General features: G+C 35.4%; 1 protein-coding gene across 1 annotated transcript in view; it reads right to left on the bottom strand.

The window, feature by feature from the left end:
* LOC145285855 (chitotriosidase-1-like) overlaps positions 1–20893 on the bottom strand; it is an 85624-nt gene that overhangs the window by 40773 nt on the left and 23958 nt on the right. The window contains exon 4 of the mRNA XM_080134295.1: positions 8781–9033. Within this exon, the coding sequence (XP_079990421.1) occupies positions 8781–9033 (253 nt within the window). The remainder of the gene's footprint in view (positions 1–8780; positions 9034–20893) is intronic.

Raw genomic sequence — 20893 nt, 5'->3', positions numbered from 1 at the left:
TCTATTATATAATAAATATATGTCTATTATAGATGCAGTTTTTGTCTATTATGTATGACATATTTGTCTATGATATATGAAGTATTTGTCTATCATATATAAAATATTTGTCTATTATATATGAAATATCTGTTATCAATCATGAAATATATGTCTATTACATATGATATATTGGCCTATTGTGTTTAAAATATTTGTCTACTATATATATATCGAACGTTTAACTATCATATATGAAATGTTGGATTAAAAAAATGTCATCCGTATGACGGCAAGACAACAGTCAAGAGCAAACGTGTCATTCTTTGAACATGACCGAACGATTGGCCGAATGCATGACAGACATCATTCGAGAAATGTGTGAGTGTATTTAAAAACTAAAGCGTGACGTACCAACTTCTATGCTTTTTCAAATGAACAACTGACTGGTATAATATCTTATAGAATATCTTATATCATAAGACTAGTGGAATATATATAAATATCTTATATCATATAATATCTTATAGAATATCTTATATCATAATTACATACGTCCAATTAATGTGAGTATTTATCTATGCAAATGCTATTTCAAACTTAAGTGTGACAGACCGTAAAAAACGGTCCTGACAATCGCTTCGTCTTGACAGACTGCATTAATCGCAATGCTGATCATCACTTTCACTGTTGTTGCGTGAATTATTGTGTGGGCTCTGATACCCAAACTACGATCGTGGGCCCGAAGGTGACTTTTTAGCCCAGCGGTTGACTTGCAAATGTTGAAACAGGATTCACTGAATTTATTTTTGGATTAGTTTGTATAGATGTAATTGAATGATTCTGTAGTCTAGCTGATATGTTGCATTTCTTCACCCAGAAAACATAACAGGTGTCTTTTGGTCGAAGTGGAAGTTTTCTGCTTCTTCTGTCAAGAATATGAGTTTTTGTGGTTGATATAAGCAAATGTCAAGAGGAGTATCCGATCACAGCTTCACATTTCATTAGGTAAAACCAACAAATTACGTTTCCTGATATTTCTATTGATTCAGCATGTTCGATTTTTACCTTTTCATAAACTTCAGTTCCATTTCCAACTAACTTTTTCCGCTCGGACCGATATTTTGCTAGTGCTTTTCATATCTTGAAGGCTTTAAGACTGTCTTTTATGCAATCATTGAAACGTCTCTTTAGACCGTGCTGAGGACATATTTCAGTCTTAAGCTCATCACAAAACACCTGCTTAAGTTGTCTCACATCATTCATTTGAACAAGGTGACCTTCAAGCATAATTGGTTCTTTAAATATTCAGCTTTTTTTAGTGCGCCTGTCTTAGATGTCACTGACTGCCACTTTACATTCAGAATTCGCCTAAGGCATTTCTAGTAGAATCTCTTAAGTTTGGTTATAATGCTGACGATGTGTTTTCTAGAACTCTGATTCATAAAGTAAAACAGAAAGTACACAGGTCAAGTCAACAGGTCAAGTCAACAGGTCAAGTTGACAGGTCAAGTCAACAGAGCAAGTCAATAGGGCTCACGATCACACCACATTCGCTTTTCTGATCATCCAAATGCTGTGCTGGCCTTTTGAATCACGTGAGCCATCTCTGGCGACTGTGCTACCCGATGCGCCCACAATATCCAGTTTTTATCGTTCACATATGTATTTCATTCGATGTATGGAGTGCTAGGTGCAGGGGTGGACATCAATCTTGTCTTCTTAATGTTCAAAATTAAGCCAAAGGCATCACTTGCTGTTGAATTCGTTATATTTTATTCATTTATTGTACTGAATCGAACACAAAATCAGCATAATCAGTATGAAGTAGCTCTTAACTAAACTTCCAAAAGTTTGTGACTTGGCGTTAAACCTTTTTAGATTGAATACTGTTATAACCCTGTTTAAAAGAGTTACAAGAAAAACAGATGCGGGAAAAGAGTAGTAAAATGTATTAACAATAAAATACAAAAGTGAGTGTTTAGCCGACGAACAACCTTCGTTGGTCAACCGGATATCGACTCCAGCCTTATGGCCTTGTCTTCCGGTATTCGTTGTGTCTGGATTAGTTCATTCGTATGTAACGCAGATAGTTCCGCCACGAAAAATACTTTGCCACTGGTCTTAAAGCGGTGGTTATTATTATTATTATTATTATTATTATTATTATTATTATTATTATCATCATCAATATTATTATTATTACTTTGCCACTGGTCTTAAAGCGGTGGTGGTGGTGGTGGTGGTGGTTGTTGTTGTTGTTGTTGTTATTATTATTATTATTATTATTATTATTAATAATAATTTTGTCATGATGGTTATTAATATCACATTTTTATGGCGGTTATTATTATCAAATTTTTCTTGGTGGTTATTGTTATCAAATAACACAAGATCCACGGATTACATTTGTAAAATCGAAGATTAAAATTTCGTAAAAAGCTCGGTCATGTTTTAAAAGTTAAAGTCAAAATGAAGTCTCATGGTGAAAGTCATAAATATGCGAGAGTTTATTGGCAATAATATTGGTCATGTTTACGATTAACAAAATGGGAGTTGTTGTTAAAAATGTAACTTTCACATTTTTCATAGCTTTGACCTGAACTTAAATGAGTTAACCTATTGTTATCTTATCTAATCAATGCTGACAGTATATACTAAATAGGTCCTCGTATCATCGTAAGCTGAAATCAAATTTCATAGGAGAAAAAAAAACACGTTCGCGGCACAGAATTGTACTTGAAATATTTAAAAACGAACACACAAAAATAAATAACAGGAGAATTCGTTTCGTTTTCGGACAAACTGCTGACTGTTTCTTTATCTGTAGTTTACGAACAGAGAAAGAGCCAAAAAATAAGAATAAAAATATTTTTCTTCACTTTTTTATACGCAGATTTTTAAGATTTTTTTTTTTTTCGTCTGTGCTAAAGACAATGACTTAATTTTTAGGTGAAGTCCATTCGGAGTAAAAAAAAAAAAACGCTGTCTTTTTTTATTTTGGTTGTTTTTTCTTTGGGGGGGGGGTCCATGTAATAATTACAAACGTGGATTCCGTCATTAGTTGCTTTTATCCAACACATGAACTGAAATAAAATTTCGAAAAAAAAAACACGTTCGCGGCACAGAATTGTACTTGAAATATTTAAAAACGAACACAAAACAAAACAAAAAAAAACACGAGAATTCGTTTATTTTTCGTACAAGCCGCTGCTGACTGCTACTTTATCTGTAGTTGACGAACAGGGAAACAGACAAAATAATAATAATAGTAAAAATGTTTTTCTCGTCTTTTTATACGTAGATTTTAAAGAGTTTTATATTTGTTTTCGTCTGTGCCGGATTCCGTCATTAGCTGTTTTTATCCGACACGAAATGCTGTTATTTCGTTGGTTCCTGTTATACGAACATTGGAATATTTTTTTTTTTTTGCGTGTTCTTCGAATTTTCGTCTCACACTCGGGTTTTCTTTCGTGAGTTTTTCTTAAATTCTCGCCGCTACTGTTATAACTCTTTTAAACAGAGTTACAAGGAAAACAGAACGCGGGAAAAGAGTAGGAAAAATGTATTAACAAGAAAATACAAAAGTGAAGGTTTAGCCGACGAACAACCTTATGGCCTTGTCTTCCGGTATTCCTTGTGTCTGGATTAGTTAATTCGTATGTAATGCAGATTTTTCCGCCACGAAAAATACTTTGCCACTGGTCCTAAAGCGGTGGTTATTATCAACTTTGTCCTTGCGGTTATTATTATCAAATTTGTCCTTGCGGTTATTATTATCAAATTTTTCTTGGTGGTTATTGTTATCAAATAACACCAGATCTACGGATTACATTTTTAAAAATCGAAACTTGAAATTTCGTAAAAAGCTCGATCATGGTCGAACTTTTAAAAGTTAAAGTCAAAAGTCTCATGGTTTAAGCGTCATAAATGCGCGAGACTTTTTTGGTTATAATATTGGTCATGTAGTAGTTTTACGATTAACAAAACGGAAATTAAAAATGTAACCGTCACCTTTTTATAGCCTTGACCTAAACTTAGATTTGTGCGCCTATTGTTATCCTATTGCTGCACTTTTCTAACTCAAGTCTATATAATTCTGCTAAACTCAAGTGCCCCTAAATGCGTGTGAGCATATTGTTGTGGATATGGATTATCTCCTCTTTGATAATCCAAGCTATAAAAGCTGTACATTTCCGCTTGTCAAGTAGACGAGTAGTAAGATTCTTAATTGGATAAAAGATTACAAGACAGAATCTCTTGTCCTGTTTTCATTACAATTTATTCCATTAAGAATGGAACAATTTATGCGACCAGAGCGATTTACCACGGATTCAGAGAGCGATTCAGCCGACAAGTGCTGGAAACATTGCCGGGAAACATTTACAAATTTCATCAAGGTCCTACATCCAGAAAGATTGGGACGTCCCATCAATAAGCGTGCGCTTCTAACCAACTAGGTGTCTCACACAGTCAACGAAATTATCTCGGATTACGTTACCTACGAAGAAGCGATCCATGTACTGAATGATGCATACATAAAGCTCGACAAGAATCAGGCGAAACATTGGATAATTTCCTTAAAAGCTTTCGAACACTGGGCAAAGATTGCAAATTCTGCCCAATAATGGCATTAGAGTCCCAAGAGCAACACATTTTAGGTGCCTTCATTAACGGCTTACGTAATGCTAAGGTAAAACAACGTCTTCTTGAGAATAATACATTTGCACTTAGAAAAGCTTAAGAGCAAGCGTATACCTTCGAATGTACCATACAGCAGTCTAGTTCTTATTTACAGTCAAACACAGTGTTAAGTTGTCTCCCTTTATATTGGTATTAATATGCATATAATTTGTTAAGTTATCTCCCTTATAAAAAAGGCAGAGTTGACGAACTCTTCTTTTAAAAAGATTGCGTCGTAATGTTTATGTGTTTGTTAACCGTTAAACTCTAATCGTGAGTGTGTTGCATATTTATTCAATTAATGTATTAGCTGCCGTAATAAATTATATATATATATATATATTGTTTATATATATACCGTCGGAGTTGGATTATTTTACTGCTTTTTCATGGTACAAGCCACTCGTCAAAATACATGTGCAACTTTAGCCGCTGGACTGCCTTTCAAAAACTATTGTAAAAGTGAAAATTAACGAGAGATCTATGAATGTTCTGCTCGATAATGGGAGCTCAGAAAATTTTATCAAAGAAAACTTAGTAAAAACCAACAATTTGTATTTTGTCCACTCCCCCAGCAGGATAACAATGTCAAACAAATCATCATTGTCTGCACAAGTAAGTGGTTATTGTTTGGTGAACTTACTATTGAATGGCGTCTCTTATAAAACCACAAAATGATCCGTAATGAAAACTCTTTGTTGCTAAATAATATTGGGACACGATTTTTGCAGCAGCACTCACAGATTGAAATTCTGTTTGTCGGTTCAATGCGCCCATTGAAAATTTGTGGATAAGTGACAGCGAAAATCCAGTATCCGTCACTTTTCGAAAACCTAACTTAAAACTGCAAACCCATAGCAGTGTGAAGCAGACATTTTTCTTATAATAATAAAAACTTCATTGACCCTGAGTAAAAAAAAAAAAGAAAGACTACTCGAGGAGGGTATAATTGAGCCTAGCAAATCACTCTGGAGGGCTCAGGTAGTTATAACCACATTTGAAAACCATAAAGAGAATGGCTATAGATTACTCCCAAACCATAAATAGATTTACTCTTTTTACTCTTTTGGGCGCCTTTCCAATACCCAGGATAGATGAAATAATAGGCGAAATAACAAAATATAGTATGTTTAGCAATCTAGACTTGGAAAACGCGTACCATCAGATCGCCGTTAGATCTAAAGACAAGCCATACACAACTTTCGAAGAGAAGGGACGACTATATCAATTTCGCAGGATTCCTCTTGGCGTTACGAATCGGGTAGCCAGCTTCTAAAGAATAGCCGACCAAATCAAAACGGATGAGAAACTGGAAGGCACATTTGCGTACATTGACAACGTCACAGTATATGGCCATAATAAATAGGAACACGGCGAAAATCTCAGACGGTTTATGTCTGCCGTCGACAAATACAACCTTACTCTAAACAACGACAAATACTCGTTTGGAGTTGACAAAATAAACCTACTTGGGTATACCATAAGCAAAAGTTTTATGGCACCGGACACAGATCGATTGAAACCTTTACTCCAGATGCCTGTTCCTCAGAATCAGCCTTCCCTTCGACGTGCTATGGGCATGTTTGCTAACTACTCCGAATGGATTGCATCGTTATCAGAAAAGACACATCAATTAAGACAAGTAGAGACGTTTCCTCTGTCCCGTCAAGCCGTTGAGGCATTCGAGGGACTGAAAAAGGATATTGCGAAATCAGCAATTAGATCAATAAACCAAAATATTCCTCTGGTTGTTGAAACAGATGCGTCAGACTGTGCTGTTGCTGCTTCTTTGAGACAAGCTGATAGTCCTGTAGGTTTTTTTTCTTTTAAGGACCCTCTCAGAGGCTGAACGATGAAAGCCCGCAACTGAAAAGAAAACTTACGCCATAGTCGAGGCGTTAAGAAAATGGCGACACTGCCTGATCGGACGCCACTTTTAATTTATTACTGACCAAAAATTAGTCGCTTTTATGTTCAACTTTAACACTACAAGCAAAATAAAGAATGAGAAAATAGCGAGATCGAGAATTGAACTATCTTGTTTTTCCTTGTGCGTCAGTTACCGACCTGACACGAGTATGCTGTACGGCATCAAGCGGGGACGAACTCCGAACGCTATATAACACTCTCTGTCACCCGGGCATTACTAGAATGGTTCATGCTGTGAGGTGTAGAAACCTACCTTTCTCAGTGGAGGAGGGAAAAAGAACTACAAATTCCTGCCGAACGTGTGCTGAAATAAAGCCTCGGTTTTATAAACCCAAAACTGGCATTTTAATAAAAGCAACACAACTGTTTGAAAGACTCAATCTTGATTATAAAGGACCGTTACCAAGCAAAACAAAGAATATATATTAACTGTTGTCGACGAATATTCACGGTTTACTTTTGCCTTCCTTTGCTCAGACATATCGGCTACAGCAATTATACAATGCCTCTGCTCACTATTCGCCGTCTTTGGAGTTCCTGCCTATATACATTCGGATCGAGGAGCTTCTTTTATGTCAGAGCATCTTGGACAATTTGTACATGAACGAAGAGTAGCTATAAGCCGGACAACTCTCTACAAGCCTAAGAGTAACAGCCGATGTGAAAGATATAACGGCATTATTTGGAAGACCATTCAATTGGCTGCATCAAATAACGGATGTTCGATTGATAATCGGGAAAATCCCCTTCCTGTCACTTTATACGCCATTCGATCCCTATTGTGTACCGCTACGAATGCCACCCCACACGAAATGTTTTTACTTTTTCAGTGACGGGGTTCGGCGGCCATCTTGGCTCTCTCGACCCGGTACTGTGTTTCTGAGAGGACATGCAGGTTACAACAAGAACGATTTCTTGATGGACCAGGTAGAGCTCATAAAGACGAATCTCCAGTACGCTCTAGTACGACATGCAGATGGTAAAGGATCTAATGTGTCTCTCAGAGACCTAGCACCTGCCGGAGACGTACCAGGACCATGGACAGGCCCAGAGGACAGACCAACTCTTCCTGGCATAGAAGCCCCTCCAGAAGATTATAGCACTGAAATTGCTTCTGACACGTCTTCTAATGACACTGTCTCCGTTGGGGCTCCGTCAGACACTTCGGATGGGCTAACACCTGAATCTCTGACAGATAAAAAATTAGTGGAAAAAAACGTGTTCATCCAGAGATTGATTCTGACGCGAAATGGCCTGCTCCTCTGAGAAGGAAACATTTTGCAGCGAGGTAATTTAGAGCCCACATGCAGGCTCACACTGGAGAGCCTCCCTGTTTGAGTACTCCGAATCGTGGACTGCCGAGGCGGCCACTGCGAACTCGTAGGGAACCTGTGCACTTAAAGGACTTTCTTCCCTATCAGTGAGAAATTTGGTGGGGAAGAATGTTGTGAATATGGATTATCTTCTCTTTGATAATCCAAGCTATATAAGCCGTACATTTCCGCTTGTCAAGTAGACGAGTAATAGGATTCTTAATTGAATAAAAGATTACTGGACGAAATCTCTTGTCCTTTTTTCATATAATATAAGAGACAATCTGTTTTTTCAAAAGAAATACGCTGACAAATGTTTATTAAAAAAAGGCGCCGTTTATTTCATCAACCTCTCTCTAGAGAGAGAGGGGGAGTGAGAGGGGTGGGGCAGCAGTGACTCGTTGGTGACAAAAATTCGGTCAGCTCTTCTTGGCTCTGTTCTTCTCTCTCTCTCTCTCGATCTCTCTCTCGCTCTCTCTCTCTATCTCTCTCTCTTTCTCTGCTCTTAACCTTGTTTTCATTTATTTTTATTAACAAAAAAACTCCCTTCAGGAATTCGTTCAATGTCAAACTGCATATGACTGATTGTTTTCACATCTTAGTCAATTGTTAATAATACTAATTTCAACGTTTTGCTCTTCGTCTGCGTTGTTTTGATTTCCTTAATGAAATGCGTCTTGTTTTTGCAATTTTCAACAGTCCACTGCGTGTGTGCACAACCAGCGGTAATTGGCGTTGCCAGCTCAATATGCAACACTATGACCGGTGCTTTGACCAAGTTTTGTGACATGTGGTCAAGCGATATGGACGTTCGGCTGTGCACAAACAAGCAAGTATACATGATGGGGGTAAAATAACAGTGAATTATCAACTCACCTGTAAAAGCAGAGTAAGTCTTTTTTTGTCTTCTTTCGGACTTCCGCGAGCAGCCGGATATTCCCAATCAATTTCTATGCCATCAAACTTGTTTCTTCGTGCAAGTTGAATAGCCGAAGTGATGAAACGTTTCCGGGTTTCAGGAGTTGCCACAACTTCGGTGAAAGGTTCGGAACCTAAATTCCATCCGCCGATCGCCACATAGACTTGAAGTAAAGGGTTCTTATTTTTTATTTCAATCACCTTTTCGAACCTGTCACACAAACAAAAGAAAAAGAGAAAAGAACCCTTAGCTTCTTTGGGAATTTGAGGGATAAGTGTCTTCGCTTTCACCTTTATTTTAATTAAAAAATCAGAAACAAATTACGTTTTTTGTTTTTTGTTTTTGGTATCTCGACAAAAGGAGGATGGATCTGTAAATTCACCTTTGTCCGTTCGTCCGTTCGTCTGTCCGACTTTTCTCAATAACTACGCATTGGAATTTGTGGAAATGTTGCACAAATATTAAACATGATATGAATAAAAAAAAAAAGTAACAGAACAGATTTTCCGAGAAAACTCCGGTTGCCCCCCCCCCCAGGGGTGTCTTTCTGTTTAAAATGGTTACAATTGACACTTTTTTGCTTATAAAAAAATTGATACCCTGGAATTTTATAAACTTTTTGGAAAAATTGTAACTAACTGATTTCTATATAATTTTGTTTGTCTATACTTCACGATAACTCTTGGGTGTGCCCAAGGGGATCTTTTATGGCTAATAAAACACCCCATTTTTGCGACTATTTTACCATATTTGTCCAAAATTTTCCGTGTATATATATTTAGCAGTTTTGCACGGTGCTGAACTCAAATTTAAATATAATTAAATTAAAAATAAATTAATCTTGGGGATTTGAGGGCTAAATGGGGGGGGGCAAATGATGAACAGTCATTTCATTTTTTGCATGGTGCAAAACTCAAATTTATATATGTTAAAACCAAAAACTGCACCGTTTGTTCATTTTCACCAAGATTTCATGTCCTCTGGGGACTTTTAGGGCGAAATGAGAGTAGGGGCAAATACTGAACTTAGTCATTGTTTTTTATGCCTCGTTCACTGGACACTCACAGGGGACCATGCATGCTTGACTTGTTTTTTTTTGGGGGGGGTAGTTGCTTAATTATTAATGTTTTATGTTTGATTAAATGATTTTGCGAATATATTTTATAAAATTAGCAATATTTCACGTGTGTAATGTGTTTAAAATGTATCCTGTTATGATTAATAAGAGTATACACTTTATAAGCATAATATGCACTCATGTATATATATATACATGCATATCTTTCTATATACATCGATATCTTTATATATATATATATATATATATATATATATATACGAGCAAACAGTTAATAAAACATGTTAAAAAACACTTTGAAATGAGTTAAAAACATATTTAATCTGAAAAGGAAACACTAGATAAGTGGATAGTCCTTAATCCGCGGAGTTTCGAAGAAATACTTTTCTTCTTATCAGAGAGTAGGAATTAGTAAAATGCGGGATCGGATTTTGCATACAAAAGTATTTGAAGAAACAACAAGTAAGTCAAAGATCTTACTTGATAACAAAAAAAGTGAAGCAGAGGGAATATGGTGAAGAAAAAGGTGATTACACGTGAATGGATGGATAGTCTGGTGGAAGATAAATAATCCAGTGACGGTAAAATCCAAATATATAACTTCAAGAAAATTAATTGAATTTCAATTTGCACAAGTAAAATCCAAGGAAATCCCGTAATTGGAAGATGGTTCAAAATAATCCAAAGGCAGAAATCCATGGAATAAAAAAATGTGTACAAGGGAAAAAAGGAAAAAATTCCACTAATATCAATAAAAGAAAAATAAGATATGCTTTTCACTCTACTGCCGAGGCATGAATATAAATAAGAAAGATAAGGGAAGAAAAAGAGGAGGAAAAAAATTAAATGGTGATAGAATTAAATATAAAATAGAGAAACAAATGTCAAAATGACCCAGAAAGGAAATGTTAAAGGCGCGAAAATATATATAGGACAAAATAATATAGGTCAACTGAAATGTACAGGTCACCACTTAAAAAAAGTCAGCAGAGTTGTTAGAAGACACTAAATGGGAAATAAATAAATAAATTAATAAATAAATAGAAAATAAATAATAAACAAACAATAAATAAATAAATAATAAAATATAAAATAAAATAAAAATTATTTAAGGGGAGAGGATGGCCGGTATCTGCAAATTCAGGAAAAAGCAAGAAAAAAATAAGTAAATGCATATAGTAAAATATAAGTAAATATACATACAAGATATGAACGTGTGGGTAGATTGATATATTAGATAGATAGGAAAGTTTAAAGAATAAAGCAGAAAATGCAGATAAAAAACCGGCCATGCAAAGACGAAATAATAAATAAATAAAGGATTATTAAATTATAAAGTATTAAGAAGTATGTAGAAAAAACGATAAAGTTAAAGAAAAAAAATTTATATCTATATAAAAGGTAAAAGTAATAACTATGTAATTTCAAAATTGCCATAATTAAATTTAGACTTATGTTTACAGAAAGAGATCAGTTCATTTTTAGAATTTATTATATTGTTACATTGAAGGGAAGTAATTATAGTTATAGCTTCGGTTGTGCAGAGGCGACATGACTTAGAGCCTGGAGTGTAAGACTTAACTTTTTTATGATAGTCCATTTGATTGAGAAGAGGGTATTGTTAGAGTTAAGTTTTTTAATTAAAGTGGTTAGAGAAGTTCCTTGGTTATTATTAGAATTATGGTTGTTAAAAAGAATAAATGTGGTTTGACATTCTTTTCTTAATTAATGTTGAAGTAGCGCCGATATATGTATGTACTCTATTAAAAGCTCGAGGTCTGGTATTAATATTAATTTGCTGATTTGTATAAGTTAAATGGTTTGAATTTTGTTCATAGTGTTCAACAAATGATGGGACAATGTCTGTATGAGGACTATTTTGGAGGGGATAATGAGTGTTGTTAGTGTTAGGATGGCTGTTAGGAGAATTATTATTATTATTATTATTATTATTATTATTATTAGTTGTATGATTGTAGATGGAGGAGCTGCTCGAGTGGTGTATTGGATTAGTAACTATCCTCCATCTAATATAGTTACTAATCCAATACACCACTCGAGCAGCCCCTCCATCTACAATCATACAACTAGTAATAATGATGATGATAATAATAATAACAATAATAATAATAATAATAATAATAATAATAATAATAATAATAGTAATAATGAGAATATTATTTCTCCTAACAGCAATCCTAACACTAACAACACTCATAGATTGGTTTTAATATAAAAAGGTAATGTTTTTGACTGATACTTTCGTAGATATTCTTGGCCTGATTATGTGATTTTCCCTAGCAGGGTGGTCACTGAAACATATTTGCATATGTGTAGCCACTAGTTTTCATATTCAACATTTATCTATCTATATATCTATAAAAGTGAACGTGTGTGTGTGTGCATGTCTGTGTGTGTGTGTCTGTGTACATTTCCCTACGCATAACTCTGTCAATTCTTAGTCTACAGGCTCGAAATTTGATATACAGGGTACTGAGATTTGGGAAAATCGATGTGATTGATTTTTGGCCAGAAATTTGGCGATTAAAGGGTCAAAGTTCCACGATTTAACCTTTGAGAACTCTACCAAACTTCTTCGACAATTTTGGGTCTACGCACTTGAAATTTTCGATACAGGTTCCTTGGACATGGATCTAACTTAATCACTTGATTTTAGCCCAAAAGAATAAATTTTAAGGGGTCATAATAGGGGTCAAATTTAAAAAAATTGACCTCTGCGGTCTTTTCCAAATTACTCAGACAATTTCTGGTCTAAATATTTGAAATTTTACATAAAGGGTATTCAGCGATAGGGCAAGCTTTTTCATCAGTTTGGATCGAAAATTTTTAGTTACCAATATATAAAATGTATGTATGTCTGTTTGCATGTCTGCCTTAAACTTTCAATAGAGGCGACGAATTTTACCAAGATCAGTATCGTTTTAAAGTTCGATCGTTCGTACAACAAATATCGAAAAATTGGCTAAAAACATTAATATCTTCCCCTACAACTAGGCACTTTTCTACAGGGGGGGGGGGGGTAAAATAGTAAAATCCAAACAAAGTCGAATTAAAAACTTGTGGATTGGAAGTTTTTAATTCGATCGTGTTTGGATTTTACCATTCTTGGATTTTTTACTCTTCACCGGACTATCCATTCATGTAAAATCTTTTTATCATTTTTTCTTTTACCTCCTATTCCCCTTATCTCACCCTTTTTTTTAACCAAGTAAGATCTGTGACTTACTTGTGGTTTCATTAAGTACTTTTACATGCAAAATCCGATCCCGATCTCTGATGAGAAGGAGAGTATTTGTTCAAAACTCCGCGGATTAAGGACTATCTACTTATCTTGTGCTTCCTTTTTAAAATTAAATATATTTTTAACTCTTTTTCAAGATGTTTTTTAACATGTTTTATTAATCATTTGTTCATATATATATATATATATATATATATATATATATACACTTGTGCCCGATATTATTCATACCCCCCTTGAAAATTGAGTTTATTAGGTGTAACTTTTGTAAGAATTTATTGTTTACGTCCATATTGATACATATTCTTAATAAACCTCTTCTGATCATTTTCGTCATTTTAAAATCTCGGGATACTTGTAATAAAAGAAATATACAGCTATTTATAAAATCTGCAATGTTCAAAAATAATCATACCCCCTTATTTTTTCAGTATTAATCGAGTTTCTGACTTTTTGTTTTCTGTTTGATTCTTATTTTGAATGCTTTTATACAACCTTTGATTAATTTCATTTCGTTTTTTGCATTTTTCAGAAATTAAAATGATATCAACTGAAAACCAATAAAAGAATAAAAATTATTAGAATGGGGAAGAAAAAAGAGCTTAGTAATGATCTTAGGACTAAAATTGTGAATTCACATAATGATGGTTTAGGTTACAAGTCAATTTTCAAGACATTTGAGGTCCCTACAGCAACAGTACAGAGCATCATCAAATAATTCCAGAGCCACCACACAACAAACAACTTGATTGGTAGAGGAAGAAAAAGGAAACTGTCTGCTAGAGCCACCAGGAATATTGTAAGAAGTGTTAATGCAAATCCAACCACCACTAATAAGGACATTTTAGAAAATCTGGAGTCTTCTGGCATAAAAATATCAAGGCAAACATTGCAAATGACTCTGCATGAAAATGGTCTGAAAGGAAGAAGACCAAGAAGGACTCCATTGCACACCGGAAAACACCTTGCAGCACGTCTAAAGTTTGCTAGGACCCATGTGAATTCTCCAGAGTCCGTTTTCTCAAGTATTTTGTGGACTGACGAAACAAAAATTGAATTGTTTGGCCATATGGATGCTTCTTACGTTTGAAGGAAGAAAAGAGAAGCTTACAACCCAAAGAACACCATACCCACGGTGAAACATGGTGGTGGTAGCCTAATGTTTTGGGGCTCCTTTTCGGCTAGTGGTCCAGGTAGTTTGGTCAAGATAGATGGAACCATGAAGAAGGAGCAATATTTGGAGATACTCAAGAAAAACATTAGACAGGATGCGGAGAAGCTCCATTTAGGACCAAACTGGGTCCTTCAACAGGATAATGATCCAAAACATACTGCCAAAATAGTCAAGAAATGGTTTGAGGATAATCAAATTAATGTTTTGAAATGGCCTAGCCAGAGTCCCGACCTGAACCCTATCGAAAACCTCTGGCACATATTGAAAACTGAGGTTAAAAAGCGGAAACCTAGAAATTTGAGGGATTTGGAGAACTACTGCATTGAAGAATGGTCAAAAATCAGTGTTGATGCTTGTAAAAACCTTGTTGATAAATATCCCAAACGGTTACAGGCAGTTATTAAGAATAAAGGGCATGCTATTGACTATTAGTAAGAGAGGTATGAATAATTTTGAACTAGTGCCATTATTGTTTTTCTTTGTATAATGTTTCAAACTTGCATAATTTATTTATTTGTTGAGTTTAAATTAAATGCTTATGCTTGATTTATTGTTTGAAATCCCTTTAATATTGTCTACCTTCTGGTTTGAGCAATATTCTTATAGAAATCTCAAAGATCCGAGGGGTATGAATAATATCGGGCACAAGTGTATATATCAGGAAAAATTTTGAATTACTCTGTTTTCCTTTTTTTTTCCTTTCTTTTTTTCCTTTTTTTTCTAGAGATAGAGAGGGGACAGACACATGTGAAACAAAAAGATTAACGAGGCGTCAACAAGATGCAGTGAAACACGAAAAACAGTAAAGAGGCCGACACTTTCTAAATTTCTTTATCGTTTTTCTGTTGATACTCCGAGAGAGATGGGGAGAAGGGAGGGGAAGATAGATAGATAGAAAGATAGAGAGAGAGAGAGAGAGAGAGAGAGAGAGAGGGGGGCATAATTGATAGATAACGCATGCCATAAAACAGGTTTGCGAGGGCGTCTGTTACATGCAATGAAAGAAAAAGACAATGTCACACCGACATGCTTAACCGGCTGAGATCATTGTAATTTTCAGCTAATTTAAACAGCTAAGACAGATTTAATCTTAAACACAACCCTGAACTATGTTCAGTTTCTGTTCTGTCTCCTCTTGGATCTTCCGACCACACTGTTGTATCAATTAAGATAAAAATGAAATGTAATAAGTCCACAGACGTACCTTTCCATCGTACAGTATATCGATACACTAAGGCTGACTGGGATAGCTTCCGTACATTTATATCGGATCTACCTCTGCGTTCGATGTTTAAAAAGGATGTGTCCTCTATAGTATCAGACCTGAGATTGTTAATTGTACCTATTTACTATGCCTCCCGACGGGACAGAGTTAGACACCAGGGTCGTTTTTTAACGTGGAGAAAAGGTACAAAAAAAAATTTGTCTCAGTCGTGAAGGATTTCTGCTCCACCGAAAGAGAACAAGAAATGGAAGTGCAGCATCTGAGGAACAGATGGTATTTATTTGCTCCCCCACTGAGCAAATTAGGCACAAGGCCGTTTTTAATGTGAGGTAAAAACCAGCTCCCCTAAAAGTAGGCAAAAAGGGGGCACTCTGGTTACCAAAAATAATAATTGTCCCAGTATAGAGGGTTTCCCCTCCATTGACTGGTACAAATCATCCTAAGTGCAGCATCTGAGGAACAGATACTACACTTTGATCTCGTCCCGAAGACGGTTAATTGTAGGTATTGACCGTTTCATACCCTCAAAAACGTTTCAACAAAAACCTAACAGCCAGCCATGGTTCTCTCCAGAATGTGCTGCTGCCATTGCGCACAGAAATCACTTTTTCCACTGCTTCCAACGTAATAGATGTATGGAAACTAAAGCCGCTTTCAGGACTACCAGCAACCATTGTAAGAAAGTAATAAAGAACGCAAGAGAGTTGTATGCTCAGTCCGTCAAGTCCAAAGTAGCTGAGCATCGGCTTGGTTCCCACCAGTTTTGGCAAATAGCAAACAGAATCTTGAATAGAAGCGTGTGCTCTATCCCAATGGACCTGGGGTAATCTCGTCAGCATCAGACAAAGCCAAACTCTTTGCCAAGAACTTTGCAGCTAATTCTAACCTTTGCGACCAAGGCCGCCAACCCCCAATATTTCCTCCTGTATCAGAAAGCACGCTATGTGATATACATATATCTGTACGTGATGTTGCCAAGCTAATCAAAAACCTTGATTCCAGTAAAGCAACCGGCCCTGACGGTATTCCTATTATAGTACTCAAAAATCTTCAACCAGAACTAGCGCCCATACTTACAAAACTGTTTAAACGTTGTCTTAAGGAGAATAGCTTCCCATCACCCTGGAAAATCTCATCAGTATGCCCTGTATTTAAGAATTCAGGTGATCGCTCATTCCCCTCTCAGTACAGGCCAATAAGTCTCCTGTGCGTCGTGAGTAAGTTGCTGGAATCTGTGTTAAATACAGAAGTAATCAACCATCTCAACAAAAATAACCTTCTTAGTGACAATCAATATGGTTTCCGTTCTGCTATATCTACAACAGATATGCGTACAGTTAGATCTCATAGTATTAGTGAATCTCTCGACGGAGGCAACCTTTCTAGGGCAATTGCTCTTGACATATCTAAGGCCTTTGATAGGGTATGGCATAAAGGTTTACTTCACAAGATCTCCAGCTACGGTATAGCTGGAAATGTCTTCTCAATTATTAAATCATTTCTTTCTAATAGGTTCATAAGAGTAGTAGTTGAGGGGCAAAAATCAGAAGCTCACAATTAATGCTGGAGTCCCTAAGGGGTCCATCCTGGGCCAAACTATTTTCCTGATCTACATTAATGATCTTCCAAATCACATCCTTACATCATTCGTAGACATCATTCGTAGACATTTATGCTGATGACACATTTATGATAGCACATCTAAGACAGTAAACGACCAAGTTCTCTCTGATTTTCTCTCCTCTAATCTTGAGCACGTGATACAATGGGGAAAGGAGTGGCTGGTTACTTTTAATGCATCTAAAACCAAGCTTCTCTCTTTATATCATCAATACTCTGATCCCCATCTGGCGTCAATTGAAATAAATTGCTCTCGTCTTCAGGGGGCCTCAAGTTTTGACAAGCTTCTGGGCTTGACCATTACTCCTGATCTTTAATGGAACACGTACATCAAATCTGTTGCCAAGGCCGCTGGAAAAATGGTGGGATCTTTCTACCGATCCAATAGAGATCTCACTGCTGATGCAATTCTCTATCTATATAAAAGCCAGGCACGTCCAAGGATGGAATACAGGGCTGCTAAAAAAAAACTTGTCCTGCCTTGATAGAGTTCAAAATAGACTTCGTAGCCTCGTAGGAGATGTTCTTTTTTCTTCCTTGCTACCTTTGTCTCACAGAAGAGATGTTGCGAATTTGTCTCTGATGTATCGTTATTTTCATGGAAAGTGTTCGACTGAGCTTTAGTCTATGGTCCCCCCTCGCCAAACTTTCACAAGAAACACTCGTCTAGCTGAAAACACTATCAATAATTCCCCCCACTCTTTATCTGTATCTAAACCTAAACATAGATTCCATGAACAAAGCTTCTTTCTTAGAACTGCGCACCTGTGGAATTGTCTTCCGTTTTCCTGCTTTCCGGCTGACTACAATATGGTTGTCTTCAAGTCTAACGTAAACAAGTTCTTGATGAGCCGTTCCATATAAGTTAACAAATTTACCAAATTTCTATTACTAATGATTACTATATTGTCCAATTTCTACTGTACACTCTTTAACCCTTATCCTCGAGTGGCCTCTTGGCCTTGATAATGTGGTGATGCCTGTGTCAAATAAAAAAAACAACCCCACATCGAAGTGAAATTTAAATTTGTATTTTGTATGCTTAAAAGTTATATAGGACAACATGAAACTGACGTCATAAAACTGACTTCATGAAACTGACGTCGATAAACTCAACTATAAGAAGAAATTCTAAAACAATATATTACGTCAAAGAATGAGAGTTGAACTCTCACTCTTTGACGTTATTCTCGCGTTACCTGCGCACAGTTCAAACAATTCAAAATACAACCGCCAGATACAACGCGAGGCTCTATACAGACTCCTTTCTCCAAATTAACAACCGCAAGAAAAAAGAAAAAAAAACAAAGAACACACTGAAGATGGAGTATACCTCTGAAATATATTTGTGATAAATTTCAAACAAGTAAAATATTTGTTTATTTTCCTAATATTACGTTGTGATTTGGCTTTCAAGCGCACTTGATGTGTATTTTATTTTATGCTAATATATTACGTATCTATCTATATATCTATAAAAGTGAACATGTGTGTGTGTCTGTGTCTGTCTGTCTGTCTGTATACATTTCTCTACCAAATGACTGTCAATTTTCAGTCTACAGACTCGAAATTTGACATCAAATGTACTGAGATTTGAGAAAATCTTTTTAATCGGTTTTGCGGTCAGAAATTTGGCTGTCAAGGGGTCAAAGTTCAACGATTTGACATTTGAAAACTTGTCAACTCCTCCGCTTATTTTGGGTCTAAACACTTGAGATTTTAGATGTAGTTCACTTGGACATAGATCAAACTTTCTAATTTGATGTGAGCACAAAACAATAAATGTTTATGGGTAAAAATAAGGGTCAAAGTTAAAAAAGAATTAACCTCTCCAGTCCTTACCAAATTACTCAGCCAATTTTTGGTCTAAATATTTGAAATTTTACGTAAAGTGTATTCAGACATAAGGCAAGCTTTTTAATCGATTTTTGGCTACCAACGGGTCAAAGTTCAAAAGATTTGACCGTTGCGGTCTCTAGCAAATTATTTAGCCAATTTTAGGTCTAAACATTTGAAATTTTACATAAAGAGTATTTAGACACGCAGCAAGCGTTTTAATCAGTTTTAGGGCGAAAATTTGCCTGCCAAGAGGTCAAAGCTGAAAAATGTGATCTTTGCAGACTCTACCAAACTCCTCCGCCAATTTTAGGTCCAAACACTTGAAATTTAAGATGTAGGTTACCTAAACATGAGTCAAACCTTTGAATATATACATATATACATATGCACATAAAGTTATGAACAGTACATAGGGCCCGAGCAACGCCGGGATGAACTGCTAGTATATCTATATTTCTATAAAAGTGACAATGTGAACGTATGAGGACACTTCTCAACCTATATACTCAACGAATTTTTGAACTACAACCTTGAAATTTGGTATATATGGCATTCAGACACGTGGAAAACGTTTTAATCCTTTTGCATCCGGAGAATAAGGACCGCTAAGGGGTCAAAATTGAAAAATTGGTATGTGGAGGCCGTCGAATTCTTATCTGTTTGCTAACTGTTTTACGAATGCGCATGCGCTAATCGTTCCGATTATATTAAAAATAAGAAGGTTTGAAAAAATGGTGATCGTACTTGAATCACTGTCTTTGTTTTGCTTTCGATCTCAGCTCGAGTAATTTTTTTATTTATTAGAAGTGAACTACTATGAAAAAATAAAACATAATACTCGCATGAAAATGTCTCAGTCTCTTTCTGTTTCTTTTTTTTACGTTATTTTTTAAAGGAATGTAACATTATGTGTAATACCGGGCAACGCCGAGTACATCTTTTAGTGTCTCTCTCTCTCTCTCTCTATATATATATATATATATATATATACCGTTTTATCTGTTTAGTTACACATGTTCCGGTTGCCGGACCATATCTACGATCCAGCAGCCTCGTTTCTACCTTACAGAAAGGTTTCTGTAATAAATAAAACGAATATTTGCTCTACAAAAGTATTGGGCACTCTCTTCAGGTTTTTACTTATTACCATTTTTGCTATATATATATATATATATATATATATATATATATATATATATATATATATATATAATGCAATCATGAAGGAAAGACGAAAATTCATTATTAAAAGATACTGATATCGTGAAAATCCGTCGCCTTTGTCGAAATTTTTCGCAAGACTTACATACATTTAAACAGACAGGTGAGATTTATATTATCGATTTCGAATATAATGTATGATTATATATATATATATATATATATATATATATATATATATATATACACATACACATATATATATATGTATAGAGAGAGAGAGAGGGAGGGGGAGAGATAATTATTTATGAATATATATGTTTATTTTATTTTTATTTTATTTATTTGTTTTTTATTGTTATCGTGTTATCGTCAATTTAAAAATTTATTTTGTATCCCTATCCTAGAGTAAAGTTTATCCTGTGAACACAGTTGTTTGCTATTTCTCTCCTACAGTTTAATAGATGTTGGAGTTCTTTAAAGAATATGATAGCAAATTTTTCATTCAAGCATAATCTACACGGATCGTCTAGGCCCTTATATGTACTTGCTTGTCCTACTATATATTTCTGTAAAAATATATTTTCCTATAATATATACCAATTTTTATTTTAGAAGCTCAATGTAATTACGGAGCAATATAGTGAATAAATGACAAAAAACTATATTCCAAAATTCACGATGTTGACCATCTTATAATTTATTCCTTTT

The sequence above is a fragment of the Euprymna scolopes genome, chromosome 10, assembly GCF_053919585.1.
Source record: "Euprymna scolopes isolate OS-2025 chromosome 10, ASM5391958v1, whole genome shotgun sequence".
NCBI lineage: Eukaryota > Metazoa > Mollusca > Cephalopoda > Sepiida > Sepiolidae > Euprymna > Euprymna scolopes.
The sequence above is the reverse complement of the archived record's forward strand: the minus strand, read 5'-3'. Positions and strand labels throughout refer to the sequence as shown.